We start from the raw sequence: 20,754 nt of genomic DNA, 5'->3' as shown, positions 1-20,754 counted from the left end.
TGGAACCTGAACAGTACATGCAAATATCAATACATTTCTCTAGCTAAACCGAATTTTCTAGATTATTAAGAAATTACAGAATTTTTTTTTTTTCAGAAATTACAGAATTATTAAAAGTCAGAAGAGGATTTGAGAACAATGGAGAATTCTAATGTTTAAGTGTTGGTAGCACTTTTTGTATCCAAACTAAGATATATAGTTTATCTATAGTAAAATAATGGATATTTTAGTCAAATAATATTAAGAGACAGGCTGGCGTCCTAAGATACTATAGGAATGGAAGAAGTGGGTTCTGAGGTCATAAAAATTGGGAAACCGCTGTTCAGTATGAAAGAACCTACAGCAAAGTAAATGATTTTGTTTAAGCTGGCATTTCCCAAACTTATTTGAGGATAGAACTCCTTTTTAATATAAGGAAACTTTTCAACATGCTTTATAATATTGGTGGAAAGAAAGCAGACACTTCAGTTCTAGTCCTGGCTGAGGCTTTAATCACCATTTTTATTCATTCAGCAAGTACATATGGAGTGACTACTTTATGCCACACACTATTCAAGATGCTGGCAATACAGGGAACAAACCAGACAAAAGCCTCTGTCCTTCTAAGGATTATATTCTAGTCAGAGGAGAAAGACAACAAACAAAATCTGTAAGTAGTGCAGGTACTAAGTGTTTTAGACAAACATGGAGCCAGGGTCAGGAGGTCAGGAGTACAGGGATTACAATTTTAAATAGAGAGGTAACCTTGAGCAAGTCACTTAACTTCTCTCTGTTTCAAATCTGTAAAATGAAGACATTCGACTAGATGATCTCAAAGGCCCTGCCAGCAGGTCTGCTTTAAGGACCGAGAGTTGTCATGTCAAACTCTGTGGTATTGCTGGGTCGTGAACATCTCATTGAGCATTTGCAGTCACCTTAGTAGAAAAGGCTGGATATTAAAACTTATAGAATTGCTGTCAAATAAAAGCTTATGTAAGTTTAAATCATTTGTAATACCCACAACAGAACAAAGTGTTTATATTAAATAAATGAGGGGAAAAAAACCTTGATGGTCCTATTTTTAATCTAGTGTGTACCTCAGTCCAGTGGAGAAACCTCTGCAGTAAAAGTACCAGTGGCTTTTAAGCAGATGTTAGCATGCCTCTATGAGAAATTTGCAGCAATGTGCACACTGCACTTCTGTCCTATATCCTTACGTAAATAGGAGGTCTGTGACTTGATATTGAAATGACCTTTCAGGCAGGATCCCAGTGCCACATGCCTGAACTTGTGTCTCAGAATAATTAGAAGCTTTGATTTACACATCTTGGTATACAGTGTTTATGTTAATTATAAATGTCTGAAAGTTTCCTGAAACTTTGTCTTCGTAGCTTTTTATCAAAGACAGACTGGAGTTTGGGAGGAGGGTTGTGGATTGTGGTCCTAAGCCTTTGATTTTCAGGCTCTCATATTTGGAATGAAAATTAAAATATATATTTTGAGTTGCCCAGAACATGGTAGTATATTTTTATATTCTTCATTGTGAATAAGAAACTGTTTGGAATCATAGTCTTTGATACTTTTAAAATAATATTTCATTCTTAAGACATTTAGCTAAAAATTTCCAGTAGACCATGGGTTGCTAAATATAAAGGTATTCCCACTGACTTATAGGAAAAGCTCAAAATATTATAATTAAAATTGAGAAGTTCCTATCATACAAAGGGATGCTCCTCCAAGATTGTTTCCAAATCAGACCTCAGAATTTCTTTTCCCATGGTGATTAGCCCTGTCTCCAGAAGCTGATCTTAGGCCCCCCAATAACAGTCATTTCATTTTAACTCCCTCTCTTCATATTCCATATTCAAAGGCCAGTTTATAAGCAAATGTTTCGTAACCATTCTGGAAGAAAAGACTGACTCCTGTTTCGCTATCTAGACAGGCTGTGGAATAGGTTCCTATATATTAGAGAGAGGAGCGATAAGTATCCACAAGTTCCTCTGAAAGTCTAGTCTCTGAAGTGGGGACTCCGATCCCACTTTAGCTGTGACCCTCAGCAGTCCCACAGGCTCTGGTCCACTCAGAGGCCCCCATAGTTTAGTTCTGAAGCCCCCACTCCTTCACCCCTCCTGCCTGCCCTAATTGTCATACACAACCTGCTCTTTCCATTAAGGCTTTGCCCAAGGAGCCAAACTGTTAGGCCAGCTGTAAACATAAGTACTCTTTGTACATACATTTCATTCTGAAGAGTATATTCAGATATTAATGCAAATAAAATTTGTATCTAATTTGTACCATCTCCTTCAGGAAATTAGATATACTAAATCTACAGACCATATAATTTAAGCTTTTGAAATTTTAAAGATATGAAGATTGCTAGCCAACATCTTGCTCTCAGATCTTTTACAGGAAAAGCCTGAGGTTAGGTCAGGCTGTACCATCTGCATTGCTGTTGATCTGAAAACCACCGAGGAAAGGAGATGTAGAAACTTAGTTGTGGCAACTCAGAGCTTCATGTTCTCATCATTCCTTAACCTCCTACCTCACCCCAGCTCCTCGGTTGGAGAAACATACCATGATATGCATCAAGATTCACGTTTGGGTTCCATCATGAACATAATTTGCCCTGATGCCTGCCCCTGCCCCTATCTGCTCACTGCTCACTGCTCACGTACACGCCACAGAGTGGGACAGTGGGTTGGAGAGACTTCTGAGAAGTCCTGCTGTCATTCTCCATGATACTACCTCTTTTTTTCTTAAACGGGTACTTTTATTTCTTTAAAAATACCATTTCCCCCTCCACTTCTTCATTAATTTTCAGAAGTCAATAAAGTCAGAATTCCCTGACTTCTTTTCTACCTCTAGCTCTAATCCATAGTTTCTTAACTTGGGCCTTACTGACATCTTAGACTGGGTAACCCTTTGTTGTGGGACTGTCCTGTGTACTGTAAAGTGTTGGGCACTGTCTCTACCCTCCAGTAGATGCCAGTAGCACCCTCCCACACCTCATGCCCCCTGGGGGCAAAACTGCCCCTTGTTGAAAACTGCTGTTCTAATCTATGTGGGATACAAACTTTCAAACACTTCAGTGGGTACATAGCATGGGTTGTGTATTTTTTTTTATTTTGTTTCTTTTTGATCTGATTCTTTCCTATTCTGTTCATTATGATATTTTTTAAATGACTATAGCTTTTTTTCTATTCAAGATTCTTTTAAAGAATAAGAATATGAAAGTCTTCTATGCCCACCATCAGGCCAGACCCTAATGCTTTGAGTGGTGTGCACAGTAATTAATTCATACAAGGTATTTTTGTTATTAAATCCTCCAAATTTACACAAAGACATTCTGTGTGTGTGTTTAAAAATGAAAAAAATGTATAGGAAGATAATCTTTCACCTTAAGAAGTGTAAATGTTACTTAAGAGGAATCACAATTTAGATGATAAGAAAGGAAAACTCTACATTTAAGTATTATAAAGGTTCGTTAAGAACTTTCCTGAATGAAATGCTCTGTTTAGTAGATGTCTGAGCTTAAGGACTCCAGTAATTAAGTTAAAAGTTTTCAGTGAAAGAATACCGAACATTTGTAGAATTTGAGTACAGACTCTAGTCACTCCTGCAAAATACAAAAAAACTATATGCTTCTACTTTTTTAAAATACAATTTAGAATCTCCCAAAACGGACAGTCTTTCATACTCTGATACGTAAAGTGCTCCTGCATTCCCAGACCTGAGCCGCACAGGAAGGAAGACCTTAGGCCTAAACTGAAGCCAGAGCCTGGCCTGGAGATGAGCCTACAACCACTGTGGAAAATCTCCCCAACCAGGTTCTGCAGATCTACAGGGACAGTTGAGGGGGAAGGTGAATGGGAGTTAAGTGAGTCATGGCTGAGGAAGGGATGTTCACACCTACATTACCTGTCTACCTCCTGTCCTAGACCTTAAGGAAGCTTTGGGCTACCGGGCACATCCCTTCTCTGACAGCAGAGCCCTGCTGTTATTAGGAAAACAAAAGCAGACGTCAGTGAATGCTGTTACACCAGCCTGTGGACAGACTTGCTGTTCCCTTGCATCTCACACAAGCATTCCTTTGGCTCCTGCTCTGCTCCACCTCTATAGGATTAAGAAGTAAAACATTCCATTTCATTTCACCAATGTGTGTTTGCTGACTGGGTGTTCAGTTTGCATGCCCAATAAGACAGCCTGATGAATACAGAGTAAATTAAGGCTTGTTCACAAAGTTCCAGCATTTTAGAACTAGGGGAAATTTGGGGAAATAAAAGAGTAATTTTAGGGCCCCCCAGAGATATAATTTATAGAGTGGATAATTAATGTAGAAGCTTGTTACCCTAGCAATTAGAACTAATTTAAAAAGGGAGTCAAAGATAGTTTAAATTCATGAGTGATGGAGGATCTATGGAGTATTATCTAATATTCAAGGTCTTTGGTGAAATTTAGGCTCTCAAGCTCTACATGGGTCTTCTGAATGAATCTCCTTTGAAAAGATGTTTACCTTTGACTTCTTTCTTTTTTCTTCTCCTTGTTCGTTCATTCCTTCAACAAACATTTATTGCATGTCTGCTATGTACCAGACACTGCAAATTGTCTCCCTTCTTAGCCTTCTTCACTCTTTTGGGGGGGGGGTGTGGGATGGAATTGGTGGCTTTAAATTATTTTCTGTAGATAAAAGATTAGGAGTCTTTTTAGAGTGAGCAAGTCAGAGTTGCAGGATGTCCTCAGGGCCAAGTAGAGTTCATACACGCTTATGCTTACTAGCATATTCATGAGTGATCCATATATATATATATGCGCCAGATATATATATATATCTGGCAGCCAGTTAGCTCTGAGTCTTAATCTTCCATTGATGTAAAGGGCAGATTTGGAGGAGAAGAAAGAGAATTAGAAAACACTTTCTCCCTCCCTGCTTGTCTACTAAATTGCCAAGACCATGTATTTGGAGGCTGGAGAGTAGGAAGTCATATTTTACTTTCTTTCCAATGCATCCTATTCATAATTATCTTCTAACACCATGGTGGCCCCTGTAGACCCAAGGGAAGAAAGGTCTTGGGAGCTGGGAAGAGTGGAGCAGTTGAAAGAAGTTTCCAGTTCATTTATTCATAAATGTTTATTAAGCTCCTCCTATGTGCCAGGAAAATGTACCCGGTACAGGGGTTCAGTAATCGAGAGTAACCCTGTCCCTTCACTTATGGGGCTTCCCATCTAGCAGAGAAACCCGACCTTGAGCAAGAGCATAGGAAACATCTGCCTGTTCCACAGTGTTGCCTAGGGCTCAGCCTTGGAGTGCCCTGCAGAATAATCTCTGTAGGCTGGTGACCTTGTTCTGTAAACATGAGGATGAGTACAAGAATCATAGGGCAGGGAGAAACACCCAGCTGCGTTTTGGTGTGAATGTAATTATGGTATTCACCTTATGCTGCTAGTTATTCTTCAAAAATATTGCTCCAAGAAGTAAGAATTAAAATGAAATGTGTATGTAATAAGACAGCAAAAGATTGGGATATGGACTCTATCTCGAGACCATCTAAATATCTAGAAGCTATTTAGCAGCGGGTCATGTAGCCAAAGGCAGAACCTGTGTATCTCAAAAGAGGAAGAGCTTTTTAGCAAGTTCACTAATAACTCTTCCGTGTGAACTGTAACCGTTTTCTAGTTTGAAAAGAAGGGGGTTCCTCTTATAAACTAATTGCTGAGCCGATATGATTACTGACACTTTAGGGTAGAAAATGGAAATAAAGAACGTGGTGAGTTACAAGCATGCTCGTCAGATTCCTTGAAGGATTTGGTAATATAAATGCTATAAATTTAGATGCTCAAGAGGGCTTCAGTAAAAAATGAATGTTGCTTGAAAAACAGTTAAGTCAGTCATCAGATCATTCTACAGCAAATTTATAATTTGAGGTGTTTCTCTCTTTGTCCCCCTTTTAGCTTGTCAAAATCCCTAAAAATGATCCCCCCAACGAAGTGCATACCTTTAACTTCTATTTGTCAAATGTGGGTAAAGACAACCCTCAAGGCAGCTTTGACTGCATCCAGCAAGCCTTCTCCAGGTAAGTGCGTTCCAAGGTATGCTGAAGGGAAAATGATTTTTCTTTGAGGGTTTTCTTTTTTAATTCTACAATAAAATACATGGTAGTCATTTCGTAAATATTTACTGACTTGAATTGTAGGGCTCGTTTATTTATTTGAGACATATTGAGCACATACTATGTGCTAGAAATTATATTTGTCACTGTGGGATACAATCACAAAAATTTTAAGATTCTTGCCCTTGAGGAATTTTTAAGGTATAGACTTTATACCTATAAAACATGGTTTATTTTGTTTATTTTAATTAAAGACAAGTTTGAGGGGTTTTTAAGTTTTTATTCACTGAATATAAATAAGAGTGCTTTATAGTATCCTCAGGGCTCACATAGATAAAGGAGGAAGATATACATGTGTCTTAAATATCCCCTTCCTCCTTCGCTGTGCAAGGCTTGTTTTAAGATAGGTTTTTAAAAATCTTTTTTCTGCAGCAGAATGGAAACTAGAAATTAACCCCAGTATAGCAGTCATTTCTGATTTTCAGGGGAAAAAAGGAGGGAGGAAGACAAAAATACACACCCATAGCCCAGGGTACCCATTGGAACCCTTATCTACTTAGGTCCTCTGTAAACAATAAGCTACTTGTTTCACTCTTCTTTGCTGTGGTTGTTTCTGATTAAAGAACGGGTCCCTCGAGTAGGAGTTTGTTCTGCCTGTGGATAAAGACAAGACCTTAGAGCCCCCAACCTCCCGAGAAACACTGACATTGGCCGAAAGTTCCCCAAGGCCCCCAGGGCCATCCATCCCTATCTCTCCTCTGTGTCGTACTTGAAACTTTAAGTGCTTGCTGTGGGGGGAGAAAGGAAGGGAAAGCTGTGTTCCAAGTGAGCACGGGAGGCAGAGATACAAAAGACACTTCACTGAGAGAGGTCTAAATTTCTTCTCCCATTTAAGGCGACTAAATAACTTTTTGCTTTATCTTAATCTGCCATTTTCCCTGAGTATATGTTAATTTTGCTTTCTAAAAATTGCCTTCCCCCAAACTTATATTTTTTGGTATAAATTGCATGAGTTTTAGACTCTGTAGACTTTTCTGCACTGTCCACGGTGATAGCCACTGGCCACATGGGGCTATTTACATTTCAACTGATAAAAATGAAATAAAATTTAAAATTTAGTTCTTCACTCATACTAACTACATATTATAGGCTAAATAACCACATGGCTAGCGGTTCTCATAGTGGACAGCACAAACACAGAACATTTTAAATTGCAGAAATTTCTGTGGGACAGCATTGTAATAGATTATAGAATCACCAAGTACAAGGGTCCTCGGTGATTGTGTAGTTCCACCCCTTCACTTCACAGGTTACATAGCTGGTTGGTTAGTGACGGCTGAATGAGAACTGAGTTCTCCTAACTCCTACTTCAGTGTTCTTTACACACCACAGGGCACACCAATTTCTAATTGTGCCATTACCTGTAACACTTGTCTTAAGAGAATTATTTTAGTATAGTGAGAACGTTTAGACATCAAATTGAACTATGTCCCATTAGGAATTTCATTAAGGAACTTAATTCCCTCTTCAAAACCAGGCCTATCATTATAGGTAATACGGTTTCTCCCTTACATCATAAATACCCTGTGTGTTTATTTCTACCTTGTTTGGAGAAAGATTTAAGGTCACTTTACAAAACTATACATGATGTGCCAACAGAAAAGAAACAGTTATTGTGAGAAAATTGTCATAAATACATTCATATGATCCAAGTGTGGTATGAATATAAATTGAAATTTGCCATTATAAATACAAAAGCACTCAGAGTTCCAGTTTTCATCCTGGCAAGAAAACCTTTTTATAATCTGGCTCCACCTTTTCTATTCAGTTTGATTTTTTATTTTCCATATATCTTGTCTCTCCTACAGTTGTGCAAGCTCCTTAAGGGCAGGGGCTTTCTTACACCCATTTTCCAGTCTTACAGTGCTGGCTGAGCTCCATAAATAGATGTTCAAAAAAATATATCAACTAGTCTCCTTTCTTATCTTTCTTTTTAAATCTCCTTGGGCCTCACTTTTCTCATATGTAAGATGGTGGAAATCCCACACTCAAAAATTCCTTGAATCTGCCCATTCACAGGCCTAGTGAAAATACATAATACAGCTCTGTAAGTAATGCATACTCAAGTATAGGAAACAGTGAGCTAGGCTAGAGAAGGACTGTAGGAACGTTTATACACATATGTCAAAGTATTTAAACTTTTAAGGTAACTAAGTTCAAAAGGGATGAGTGGAGAATTCTGGAGAGTACCTTCTTGCCCACAGGGTTTATAGCTCTATTTTGTTTTCATGTAAAGATCTGTTTCTTGACCTTGGATGGTGAAAACTGTATCTTCATTGTGATTGCCAATAGGTTCAGCTTATTCTCACTATGTAAATTACTTAGTAAATAATAGGGGGAGATGTTGAAATTCAAACTTCCTGCCACCAGACCTTCACACTGCACACTTTTCTCTACTGCAGTCTTTTCTTCCTACTCCTCCTCCCTCCCTACCCCTTCCTTTCCCTCCTTTCACTGGTTTTTCAGCTCAAGTAGGCCTCATTAAAAAAGACAATAAAAACAAAAACCGCCTCCCTTATACTCACTTCTGGACCCGAAGTCTGGCTTCAGTCCCCACCATTCCACTGAAATATGCTCCCCGAAGAGAGCCTTTACCTCCTTGCCCATGAACCCAGGGGATGCTTATTGGTTCCTTATTATTCTGGACTTGTTGCCAACATTTCACACTGTGGACCACTCTCTGATTCTTGAAGTATTCTATTCCCATGGCTTCCATGACACACTGCTCTTCTAATATCCCTCTACCTCTTTGGTCTCCTGTGGTCTTTTTATCTTCCTATTGATTATTTTAAATATTAGTGTTATTCACAGTCCATTCCCTCCTGAGACTGCTCCTTACTTCTTCAAAGTCACCATGTCCAACACTGAATTCATTTTCTCTCTCCCACCCGTACTCCAGTGTCTCACATGACCGCTCCACACACCTAGTAACCTGGGCACAATCTTTAACCACCACCCACCCAACCCCGCCCCCCGCCGACACCCCCCCCCCCCCACCTGCTAATCTCTGACCAAATCCTGTCAATGCTGCCTCCTCACTATCTCTGGAATCTGTTTACTGTTCTGCATTCACACTGCCCTACCCTGGTTCAAGCCATCGTGTCTGTAATCCTTCAATAGCCTCCTAACTGGTCTCCTGCTTTCACAAGAGTGCCCCCTTCCTTCCAATCTGTTCTTCATCCAGATTGATTTTTCTACGGAATAAATGAGACTGTTTTCAGTCTCTGTTATTCTTGGGGAAAAGTCCAAAATTCATACTATGACCTCCAAAGCCCTGTGTGATGCACTTCTTATACCCTCTTTTCAGCCTCACCTCTAATTGTTCTTGCCAGCTCTCTTTGGTCAAGCTGAAAACCTTCTCCTTGTTCCCTCTGGGCCTGCACATATTGGTTATCCCTTTAGAACACTTTTGTCCTTCCCCCTTGTCTAGTTATCCCTCTAGATCAGCTCAATCACCACTTCCTCTAGGAAGCCTTTGCCTTGCCCACAAGTCCAGGTGAAGTACCTTCCTGGGGGTTCCCTGTCCCCTGTCACTTGTCACACTGCATCATAATTTCCAGTGTGCTCATCCTTGTCACCCATTAGACAGAGAGCTCCTTGAATGAGGGACCGCATCTGTCAGTCCTTGTCACAGCCCAGGTACCTCACACATTGCCTGGCACAGTCTCTGCCCAATAAATATTTATGAGATGAACGAACTGATTTTTTTTAAATAGCATTTGTACAGACAGTTATTAGCAATTTACAAAAATTTTATCAACCCTTATTTCTTAGCATCATAACAAAGCTACTTCCAATTAAGTTTAGAAATAGAATATCAGAGCTGTAGTGACATTTTCATTACTTCTACATTCTAGTCTGTTTTAAGGCCATAGTAATTTCTTTTTAAAATACTAGCATAACTGTTACCATAATCCCCTAATATTAGCATAATACTTTGAATACAGAGCCGTCTTCCTGGCCAGTGTTAATATTTGTGATTGTGTAAATAAAAGGTTTCTTTTTTTAATATTTCTGCAAAAATCTCCTGTCCAGTATTTTTCAGTATTTGCTATACCAAAAGATCATGTTATAGAGATTTAACAATGGTAAATATAAAGTTACAATTTTTTAGGGTATTTGGGTGAATAGTAATAAATTAAACTATGATATTTGGCAGTATTTTAGCCTTAAACTTAATATCTTATTAAAAATAAAAAGCATTATTATGGTGGGTCTGTTTCATCTAGTCAGTTCTAAAGCATACATATTATGGTTCCATTAAAAGTAAACTTTTAACATTTCTCACATCAGTGGTAGGTAATTCTTTTAAAAATGACAGTAGAACTACAGTGCCCATCAAGACTCTGGTCTTCATTCCAAGTACTGATTTTTTTTTTTTTTTTTTCCCAACATTTCATGGATTTGGTCTCTGAGATCTCATTTCACCCATTCTATCCAGAATATGGGAAAAAAAAAAAAATGTGATATCAAATGAAGAGGAGAAACTTAAAAATTTTTAAGTAAGCTTTACATTTTAAAATGACTAATATTAGTTATTTTGAATTGCAAAGTTATTATTAAAGCTGCTGGTTTTAGGATTATACAATTTCTGCTTGCCTTTATTATGCAAAATGTGGGACATATCTAACAAGGCACCATCTTACCTGACAGCTCTGGAGCATCCCAGCTCAATTGCCTGGGATTTATACAAGATAAAATTACAGTGTGTGCAACAAATGACTCGTATCAGATGACACGAGAAAGAATGACCCAGGCAGAGGAGGAATCCCGCAACCGAAGCACAAAAGTTATCAAACCTGGTGGACCATATGTAGGTTTGTATAGATACCTTTCTCCTTCTTGCTGATTGATTGGAATAATTCAAGATCACTCTAGGTAATTATCGATAATATTACTTAATGAAAACACAGAAATTAGTTTTCAGAACACTTTGAAAAACATGGTCAAAATTCATTTATTCTCTTCATACTGCTGATAAATTGAAGAGATTGAAAAGTTTTATTTCTTTCATAAATCCCAGATCCTCTATTGGCTATTTGTTATTACTTTACAATACTGGGATCTGCTCACGTTACTTTACTATGTGAGATTGTGATAGTGGTACTGTTGTGTTTTCTTTGTCACTGGATGATGTAATTTCAGTGGTGGACAGTATAGTTCTTATTTTGTACTTCTGGAGAGTTATTTTTATAGTAAAATCTATTAGTAGAACTTATGAGTTTTCTATTAGCAGAATTTCAAAGGATCTTTGCACAACAAGGAATTTTTATTGCAAAAGTATAAAATGTGCTTATAGCAAAGCATTAGGGTGATGCCTCTTTGGTACCTCAATTGTGATGTCATCTCAATTATGGATCCTCATCCTCATCTCTCCATTGATTAAGAACCTGCCCTACCCCCATCACCTTTATCATCAGCTCACTCAAATATCCATCAAATCGAGGGGAATTAAGACCAGACCAGCAAGATGAGTCTCTCCTTTACGAGCAGTGACCCTGACAGTTTTAAAGAGTTAATTCACAGTGACTATTAACAGTAATAGAGAGAATCACCCAGAGTGAGGATGAGCTCTATGAGGCCTCGGTCAGTTTAATAACACAAGTCACTGGATAGTAAATGGTGAAAGGATATTAATTTGAAAATGTAAATGCTAACAAAAAGTCTCTTGAATAACCAGATCCCTTAATCAACATCTTTCCATGGTTTGGTATAATTCTACTTCTGTATTTTCCCATGCTGACCCAGCTACAATACATTCAGCTTTGAGAAGCTCCACTAGTATCTTTAATAAGTATTTCTTTGGAACAGAGCCAGTGCTCCTGGGACTTGGTGCTTAGCTTAGATACATTTAGTTTGGTTTAACAACAATTCATGGCTTCCCCAGGTATCTGTACCCACAGGGCCCAGTTCCCTGCCCAGTAAGTTACTAGCAATGAGATTTTTCATCTTCTCTTTCCTGCTGAATGAGGTAACAACTTCCAACCTCCTTTCTTTCTTCTTTATTCTCACGGGCAACTTAATTAACTTTAGTAGGCTAAATCTCAAATTGTTTTTAAAATGTACAAGATCTGCTGCTCTTAAATTTAAGTGCAAGCTATGAATTTGCTATCCCTATTGCTTTGAGAGTGTTTTTTAAGTCCAATACCACCAATTTATAAACAGTAAGACAAATTGGTGTGTTTGACAAAGGAATAGAAGACTCAAGCAATCAAAATGATTTTTTTTTCTTCCCAATATAACTATCTGAAAACCTTCACCTTGATTTATTCCAAAGCTTGAAAATTAGCGATGATCACCGTACTTTTCCATTGAAAGATCCTTGGGCGTCCCCTATGTTCATGTGTTTTTGTTTGTTTTGATAGGGTCGGTACAGTTCATTCCCAGCTTACACAAGAGACTTTTCAACACCCAGAATCACGCAGGCCATACCTGCCCTAACGGTATGGGAATTTTGGAACTTGCAGGGTTTCTTATAGGCACTACAAATAATTTATATACATTTTTTAGAGTGACCACATAGAATTTGAGGTTATCTAAATTTAAATCTGAACCAGATTACATCTACGCCATTTTAAGAAGAGCACACATATGTTCCCCCCTGCAGAGCCCCACAGTGACCTCTGCCAGCCAAGTGCTCTGTTTAACCTTCTCCTCTGTGCTGTGTCCTCTGTGCCCTGGGCTACTCACCATCACAGCAGTGTTCCTCTCTGGTCTTAAATCTTGTCATTAACTTCCTCAGCCCTTTATTCTCTAGGTCAAGTAACCCCAACTCCTTTTAACTTTCCTTAATATGGCCTGTATCCCAAGCCTTTAATTATTTTTACTGCTCTCCTCTGGACTGCCTCCAATTCTTCACCTCAGAATTCCAAACTGCACACACTACTCCTAAGAAAAGACTAATCAATTCTGAATACAGTAGAGCAAAAGACTAGTATCCAGATTGGCTTTTCTGGTGTTCCTTTTTGATTTTTTTACTCTTCTTTGTTATGGCATGTTTTGATCTTTTTCTTTTAACTTTATCCATTGCCAGGCCTTTACCATGTTTCTTTCCTTCCAGGCAGCTCAATTTGTATCCTCCTGCTTTTTTCAGTATCTCAAAACTGACCCATTCAGTTCTTTAAAATGCTAGTCAGTCACCCTTCAATACTAATATTACTCAGCACTTTCTGAGTGCTTGCGATGCACAAGGCACTGGTTAGCACTTTACATGTAGTTATTCATCTAAATCTCACAGTCACCCTATGAGCTGGGTTATGATTGCCTCTCCATTTTACATATCAAGTTGCTGGTATCAGCAAATAGCAAATGATAAGAGTTTGGCCTCATTAACAAGTTATGTTTTTTTCATAAGACAATAGGAGATACCTCTTTAGTTCTTAACTGAATATATCATATAAAATGATACCAAAAGCTGACCTCTGCCAGCTTAGAAGCCTCTGCAGAGAAGGTTTCTTTTAATAGTGTCAGCCCGAGTAGAGGACAAATAGGAATAATGTTGGTCTCACTGTGGGGGGTATGGTGGCATCATCCAGGCCTCTGAGAGTTGAATTAGGGCACAAGCCCAGTTTAAGGAAGGGAAGGCTGTGCTCTTAGGGGTCAGCTTGCCTAGGCAACCAGGAATGTGAGCTTCTGTGACCCTTTAGTGGGCTTGGGGTGGGGAGTGGGGGAAGGCCTATTTTGCCTGGAGAGGAGCACAGGAGAAGCTTTAACCTAGAAAACATTGTTATTATTTCTTCAGTAATATTTCCAGTTCTAGTTATGCCATTTATTATCAATGATGAGCATTGTTGTGTTGTTATAATCCTTCCCCTTTGTTTTAAAAAAAAAAAAATACAACTTATCATTTCTAGTTTACCAGTATCTTAAGTCTGCTCACTGACTCCTATCTAAATTCTGGAAATTTATTGAATTGTAAATTTTGGTTATTTTATATACCTAATATCTATTTAGGTATATAAAATAACCCAACCAACCTAATTTCTAGGATCCTTTTTCCAGTTTTCCCAACTTTTCCCCCCATCCTCCTTATTTTTGATGTTAGTACATGTTTGAGTGACCTTGGACAAATCAATTAACATCTGGAGACCTTAATTTTCTCAAATATTAAAATAAGGGGTTTGGGGCTTCCCCGGTGGCACAGTGGTTAAGAATCTGCCTGCCAATGCAGGGGATACAGGTTTGAGCCCTGGTCCAGGAAGATCCCACATGCCGCGGAGCAACTAAGCCCATGCGCCACAACTACTGAAGCCCGCGCACCTAGAGTCCTTGGTCCGCAACAAGAGAAGCCACCACAATGAGAAGCCGGCACCGCAACGAAGAGTAGCCCCCGCTCACCACAACTAGAGAAAGCCGACCCGCAGCAACGAAGACCCAACGCAGCCATAAATAAATAAATAAATAAACTTATAAAAAAATAAATAAAATAAGGGGTTTTGAACTTAGATAACATCTAAGGTCCTTTGTAGTTCTAACAGTCTATGACTGTTGTTTATATATGTTTTGATAGTAAACCTTTTGAAGAAGTGATCTCAAATGCTAAGTAGTGGAGATGGATTCCATTGCAGTGGATTATGTATTTAACCATGAGAGAGTCACACCACTGTCAAGGTCCTGCCAGGGTTTTTAAAACCTTGGGTCAGTGTTGCCAGGGTTTTTAGTTAGGTTCCACAGAACAGAAAAACAACTGCAGAAGACGGTTGCCATCCCTGCTCTCTTTCTGATGGTCTGTTTTAACACCTTTCTTTCAGATTGTTTACTCAGAGTCATTAGACGGAGGGCTAAGTACTTTTACCATCTCATATTAAATGGAGAAGCTAGCAGTGGACTTCTTGTTATGAAACAAAACGGTTCAGATATAGTCCCAGATTACCCAACTCTGTCCGACCCGCTGCTGCTGTTTATATAAGGAGCCCAGGGAATTGATTAGCAGTTGGGTCTGGGAAGAGAATTAGGTTCTCCCACAGGCTTTATTAAAAGGGCTTTTCTGAGGCAAATGTAAAAAATAAAAATAAAGCCTTTCTTCTGCCCACTTTGAATCACATTTTCCTGCTCTTTTTTTGCTTTAGCATCTCAATTCTGTAACTGCTTAGAGTACTAATGTTTTCTTCATTTATAGCCTTTCTTACCTTAAATCAGAGGACTCCTTCCTGGTTGAATAGGCACAAATTGATGGGGAGGCAGGGAGCAAGTGATCTTTGTGCAAAACTCTGTGGCCCAGTGTGGCTGGATTCTTCTTTCATCATTTGAAAGAAATGGGTTACCCTACAACTTGCTGTTTAAAATGAGGTAAAGGTGAAGTGAGTGTTTTGTGGGTAGGAGATTCATGGACCAATGATAGCCTAGCATTAGGCCCCAGGTGAGACTCCAGTGCTGTCACATCCCTGCCCAGATTCTAATTTCTTGTCAGACGTCATACTTTGACCCCTTTTAAGGGCAAAGTGAACCTCCCTTATTTGGCAGCCCTATGTCTACTTTGGGAGGGTGGGGTAAACTCAGGAGACCTTGGGGCTCTCCTGAGACTGTGGACCAGAGGTTGGTGAGACCTACAGAAGAGGTAGGGCAGCCTGCAACACAGTGATAGTCCTGTTTTTATTTGTATTTGCCTTCCTTGCTGGCCTGAATTCATTCTAAATGACCAGTCATGGTGTGTGTGAGTTTAGTTAAAAACCATTCTCTGCTCATCCCCCTCCCCAGAGAGGAGTGTGGGAGAGGGATCCATAGTCAGCTTGGTTTGGGGAAGTGGAAGTTAAACAGGTTTCAAGGGGGAGGGAAGTGTGGAATTTATAGCGTTTCCTAAACTTGTCTGACCTAACTCTATTCTTTCTTTCCAAAAATTCCTATTGACATTTCAAGGAAATAGTATTGTTTGCTAACACTATTGCAACTGAGAAGTGGTGGGTTGGAAGGTTTGCAATTGCCACTTTAGAAATTTCAATGTGTCTTCAGACTCTGACAGCCTGGTAATGTGCAAAACTACAGGACAGGCCACCTTGATTCTACTCCTCTGCTGTCTGCTTGTTTACTTGCTGTCATTCACTTTGACACTTTGCTGGTCATTTCACTTTGCAAGTCATCAAAATCTAGGTCTGCTGATAGACAAAGCAGCCATAGCACTGCCTACAGGAAGCTTGCAGCCTAACATGAAGCAAGGGCAGACATTAGGCATTTGTTCATAAAACCTTTCCAACAAAGAAGTACAAGTAGGAAAACTTGGGTATTAATCACAGAACCTTCCAAATGCTAAGTCAGCACTCTACTATTTGCGCTTATCCCATTGAAATCCTCAGTTTTCTCATCTGTGAAATAGGACCAAGGCCTACCTCATCAGGTTACTTTATGAGACTTTATATGTGTAAAGCTCTCAGCACAGTGCCCCTCCCCCATCCCGTAATTGGTGCAAGATAAATATTAGTTCCCTGCACATCTGACATTGATCTCACTATCTCTGAATTAAGAAAAATACAGAAAACAGATCTAAATCTATCTCCAAAGCTCTAATTGTACCTTAATTTAATAGCTTTTCTTACCACTGGGCAGTGACCCTTTAATGTTGAGTTCCTTTGTGGTGCAGTATTTTGATCTGATATTTACAATTGGTTACATTCAGGTAGTAAAGAAATATAAGAGCCAGTGAGACCTTTCTTTCTCCTTTAGGTAGGATTGTATCTAACAAACAGCCCCTCTGGCCAGGCCTTGGGAACCCAGCATGGACAGAACTACTATTCAGTAAAGCTCCTGCCCCATTAAGCTGTTTTCACCCAAGCCAACAGCACTTTAGAGACTGCTTTTACTTATCCATTGTTTCTAATTGATAGTATTGTCCCTAATGCAGTTGTTCCACCTTGTATGCCATTACCAATTCTTCCCCCTCTTTAACCAATGGGCATAGAGTTGGAGGCTTTAGTAGTGACGTATGAGATTTCACCTCAGAAATCATAAAGTGAGGGTCTAATACAGTTTCATTCTAATCTCTCTTTCTTCAGCAAGGAATGGTTACCAGGTATTGTCAGTGACCAGCCATGTACTGATGGCTTCACACATCCATATAGTATTCAGGTCACTACAGCCCACAGTATTTTCTAGAAATAGCCACTTGCCAAACACTTGTCATTGTTAAGTTTAAGCAGAAAGTGGGTTAATTATGTGAATGGCACTGGCCTGTGCAGAAATGGTGTGAATGCCTGCTTTTACCACTTTCCATTCCTCTAACTCACCTTGTAGTCTCAGCACCACAGAGGAGAGATCTGCTTGTCTGGCCCTCTTAGACTGGGTTGGTTGGTTGGTTGGTTGGTTGGTTTTGTTTGTTTTTGCTTTTTGACTCCTAGAGTATGTTATGTCTGTTGAAAAAGAATATCACTCATGAATGCCCTGGTGAATGTTGACCCCAAATTATGCCTGACTCTCCTCTTTGTGGCTTCTGAATCTGTGAAATTAAGCTAATGACTGAGCTCAGCCAACAGTGTGTCCTTAGTGAGATAGACAGGTATTTTTCACATTTCACATATTCGTTGTATTCATATCTGCCAACAAAATGACATACAATATGTAGGTTTAAGTTCTGTAAGTAGCACAGGTGAGCATGGAGATTACTTTATTTCCACTTAACATCAAATGCCTACAACCTTAAAATTTCCAGTGTGTTGCTATGGTGTGTGTCACTAATTATTATCCATGTGTATAGCTAAGTGGCCAAAATACTTTTATAATACATATTTATTCCAATAAATGCTTCTGTCAAAAAATTCTGAATCCACATTTTAGGCCATTTATTCAGAATGCTTTCTGTTTGCATATCTTTTTAAAGTAAAAACTGAGGGGCTTCCCTGGTGGCGCAGTGGTTGAGAATCTGCCTGCTAATGCAGGGGACACGGGTTCGAGCCCTGGTCTGGGAAGATCCCACATGCCACGGAGCAACTGGGCCCGTGAGCCACAACTACTGAGCCTGTGCGTCTGGAGCCTGTGCTCCGCAACGAGAGAGGCCGCGATAGTGAAGAGGCCCACGCACCGCGAAGAAGAGTGGCCCCCGCTTGCCGCTACGAGAGAAAGCCCTAGCACAGAGACGAAGACCCAACACAGCCAAAAATAAATATAAAAAAATAAATAAATAAATAAATAAAGTAAAAACTGAAATATGAAGTCTTTATTCCTTCCAGAATGAAGAGGTACCTAAATCAGAGTTGTGGAAATTGAGAGGCTCATTATATTATCACCCGCAAATGTGTAACAATGTCATTTCTACTGGACTTTAGGGAAAAGAGTGCAAATTCGGAAAGCACCTCAAGCTGTTTCAGATGCAGTGCCTGAGAGGAAAAGATCAACCCCCATGAACCCTGCAAATACCATTCGAAAGATACATAGCAGCAGCAGTGTTTCTCAGCGGCCATATCGGGACAGGGTGATTCACTTACTGGCACTGAAGGCCTACAAGAAACCTGAGCTGCTAGCTCGACTGCAGAAAGACGGTGTCAATCAGAAAGACAAGAACTCCCTCGGAGCAATTCTGCAACAGGTGAGGACAGCTGGAGAGAGTTCCTTCTTGTTGGGGAGTTCATTTAAGAAGGCTTGTTTCTGTTGTTGTTGTTATTATTATTGAGGTAGAGAAATTTCAGGATCGTTTTGATCAATGGTATATGAATATTAAGTTAAATCATCTTGATTTAAACATTTAATTAAAAACTAATTGAAATGTAGACATTTATACTAGGTTTTATAAGTTAGAGCCTTCTGAATTATCAAGTTTCGAGTCATTATCTTCATTTGGGTTAAACAAACTTTGCCCTGAAATTCCATTAAAAAAAAGTAAATGAAGTTTTGGTTATCTGCTTTTAGTCTTGAATCCGCTAAACTATTGCCATAATTTTTATTGGTTTATGTAGGTGAAGTTATACAATGTGTTTTTATCAGTCTTTGGTCAGTATAAGCTAGAATATTTTTACCTACTAAATAGTTTTGAATGTGTCTTGCCCTGCATGCTGTTTTCGCCTGTAATACTCTGCCTTTTTCAACCATTGGGTATGCTGAAATCAGTCACCTGTCTTCATTAAAGGATATGAATATGTAAAGTATTAGCTCTAATCAGTTGCTGTATAATCACAAGCTTAAGTATAAAAGTAAGTAATTTTGTTAAAATCAACAGTTCATCAGACTGTAGCTCCCTGTATTTTTTAGAATGACTTTGTGTCATAAATGTTGATTAGTATTCAAGTCCAGAAATGGAAGTCTGCTCTCTTTATTTTTTTCTAAAGCAGTAACATTTCCAAAGTTGTTCTTAAATTTCATCATTAAAAAATAAAATAAAATAAACCTGCAGGTTTTCATGTATTATTCAAAGAATAACATTTTTAAGTCCTTTTCATCTGTTTTCTCTTATATTCAAGACATGATACCAAATGTCATGAAAGAGTAAAACCATAATCTCCAGTTCTGGGTTAACCAATCCCCAAAGTATCTTTGGCAATTTCGGGGATCTTATTAAGTCATTTGAGCACTTTTTGGAAACACTTAATTTAAACCCATATGTCACATAGCAGTTTTAAGAGCTCAAGAGACAGGATGAAAGAATGAATGAGGATGAGGGTATAGGTGTGTGTGTGTGTGTTCAGTTTTTTATTTGGGGAAGGGGGGAGGTTCAGGTTATAAGTCAAAATATTTGGTGACTGAATCTCCAGAAAGGTTGTAAATTACCTCCTAGGTTAGAGGATGAGAGGGCAAAATGATGGCAGAGGCAGTTCACCCAGAGGCTGCTACTGATGTATATCAGTAGTTATGTGATCATGAATATGTGTATAGATATAATTTTTAAATGTAGGTATACTTAATTCCTGAGCAGGTGGGATATGCGTGTCATTACTGTTGTTTATTTGATAGAATCTAGAGCATAGTCTCATCCTAGCTGCATATTAGAATCCCTTCGAGAACTTTTTTAAAATGCCAGTTCCTGGATTTCACCCCAGACCAACTAAATGGAGCAACTGAATGGATATTGAGCCATTGACTGAGATGGGGAGGGATGGAAAAGGAACAAAAGTATGCAGAGGAATCAGGAATCCTGTCTTACATACATGCTATTTGGATGATGTCTATTAGACATATCCAAATGGAGATGGATATTCAGTAGGTAGTTATATATATATAAGAGTCTGGTGTACAGAGACAGTTGAAGCTGGAGTTATAACTTAGGAGCTAGCAGAATATAGATTGTAAGATCGTTGTATTTATTCCACTTTGAGAAATCTGATTGTATCTCATGTTAATTTATTTGCAAATTTGAATTTTAAGATAAGCCTATCATTTTCTACTGTATATCAACATTAATGTTAGTATTCAGCTGAGCTGTGAGAAAAGCATAAACTATCATATTATATTTTATAGTACTTTTAAAAAACACAGAAAGAAGTGAAGTTTTTAAAAAGAACATTCCAGTAGGAAATGAAAAGAAGAATACCATTCTGCCAGCCTTGAAAATGACTCTTGGTTCAGCCCCAGAATCCATACATTCATGTTGTTAATGGAGCCTGGGCCTGGATGCGCAAGGAACCGTAGTTAAGGGATAAGAAAAGATTACACTTGCAAATAATAACAGTAATTTGGGGGTTATTTTGGTTTC

General features: G+C 38.8%; 1 protein-coding gene across 1 annotated transcript in view; it reads left to right on the top strand.

Annotated features, from left to right (window-relative positions):
* ELL2 (elongation factor for RNA polymerase II 2) overlaps positions 1-20,754 on the top strand; it is a 70,426-nt gene that overhangs the window by 36,779 nt on the left and 12,893 nt on the right. The window contains exons 3-5 of the mRNA XM_061189463.1: positions 5,929-6,050; positions 10,800-10,963; positions 18,398-18,657. Of these exons, the coding sequence (XP_061045446.1) occupies positions 5,929-6,050; positions 10,800-10,963; positions 18,398-18,657 (546 nt within the window). The remainder of the gene's footprint in view (positions 1-5,928; positions 6,051-10,799; positions 10,964-18,397; positions 18,658-20,754) is intronic.

The sequence above is a fragment of the Eubalaena glacialis genome, chromosome 4 (assembly GCF_028564815.1).
Source record: "Eubalaena glacialis isolate mEubGla1 chromosome 4, mEubGla1.1.hap2.+ XY, whole genome shotgun sequence".
In the NCBI taxonomy this organism is placed as follows: domain Eukaryota; kingdom Metazoa; phylum Chordata; class Mammalia; order Artiodactyla; family Balaenidae; genus Eubalaena; species Eubalaena glacialis.
Note: the sequence above shows the minus strand (reverse complement) of the source record. Positions and strands in the feature narration are given on the sequence as shown.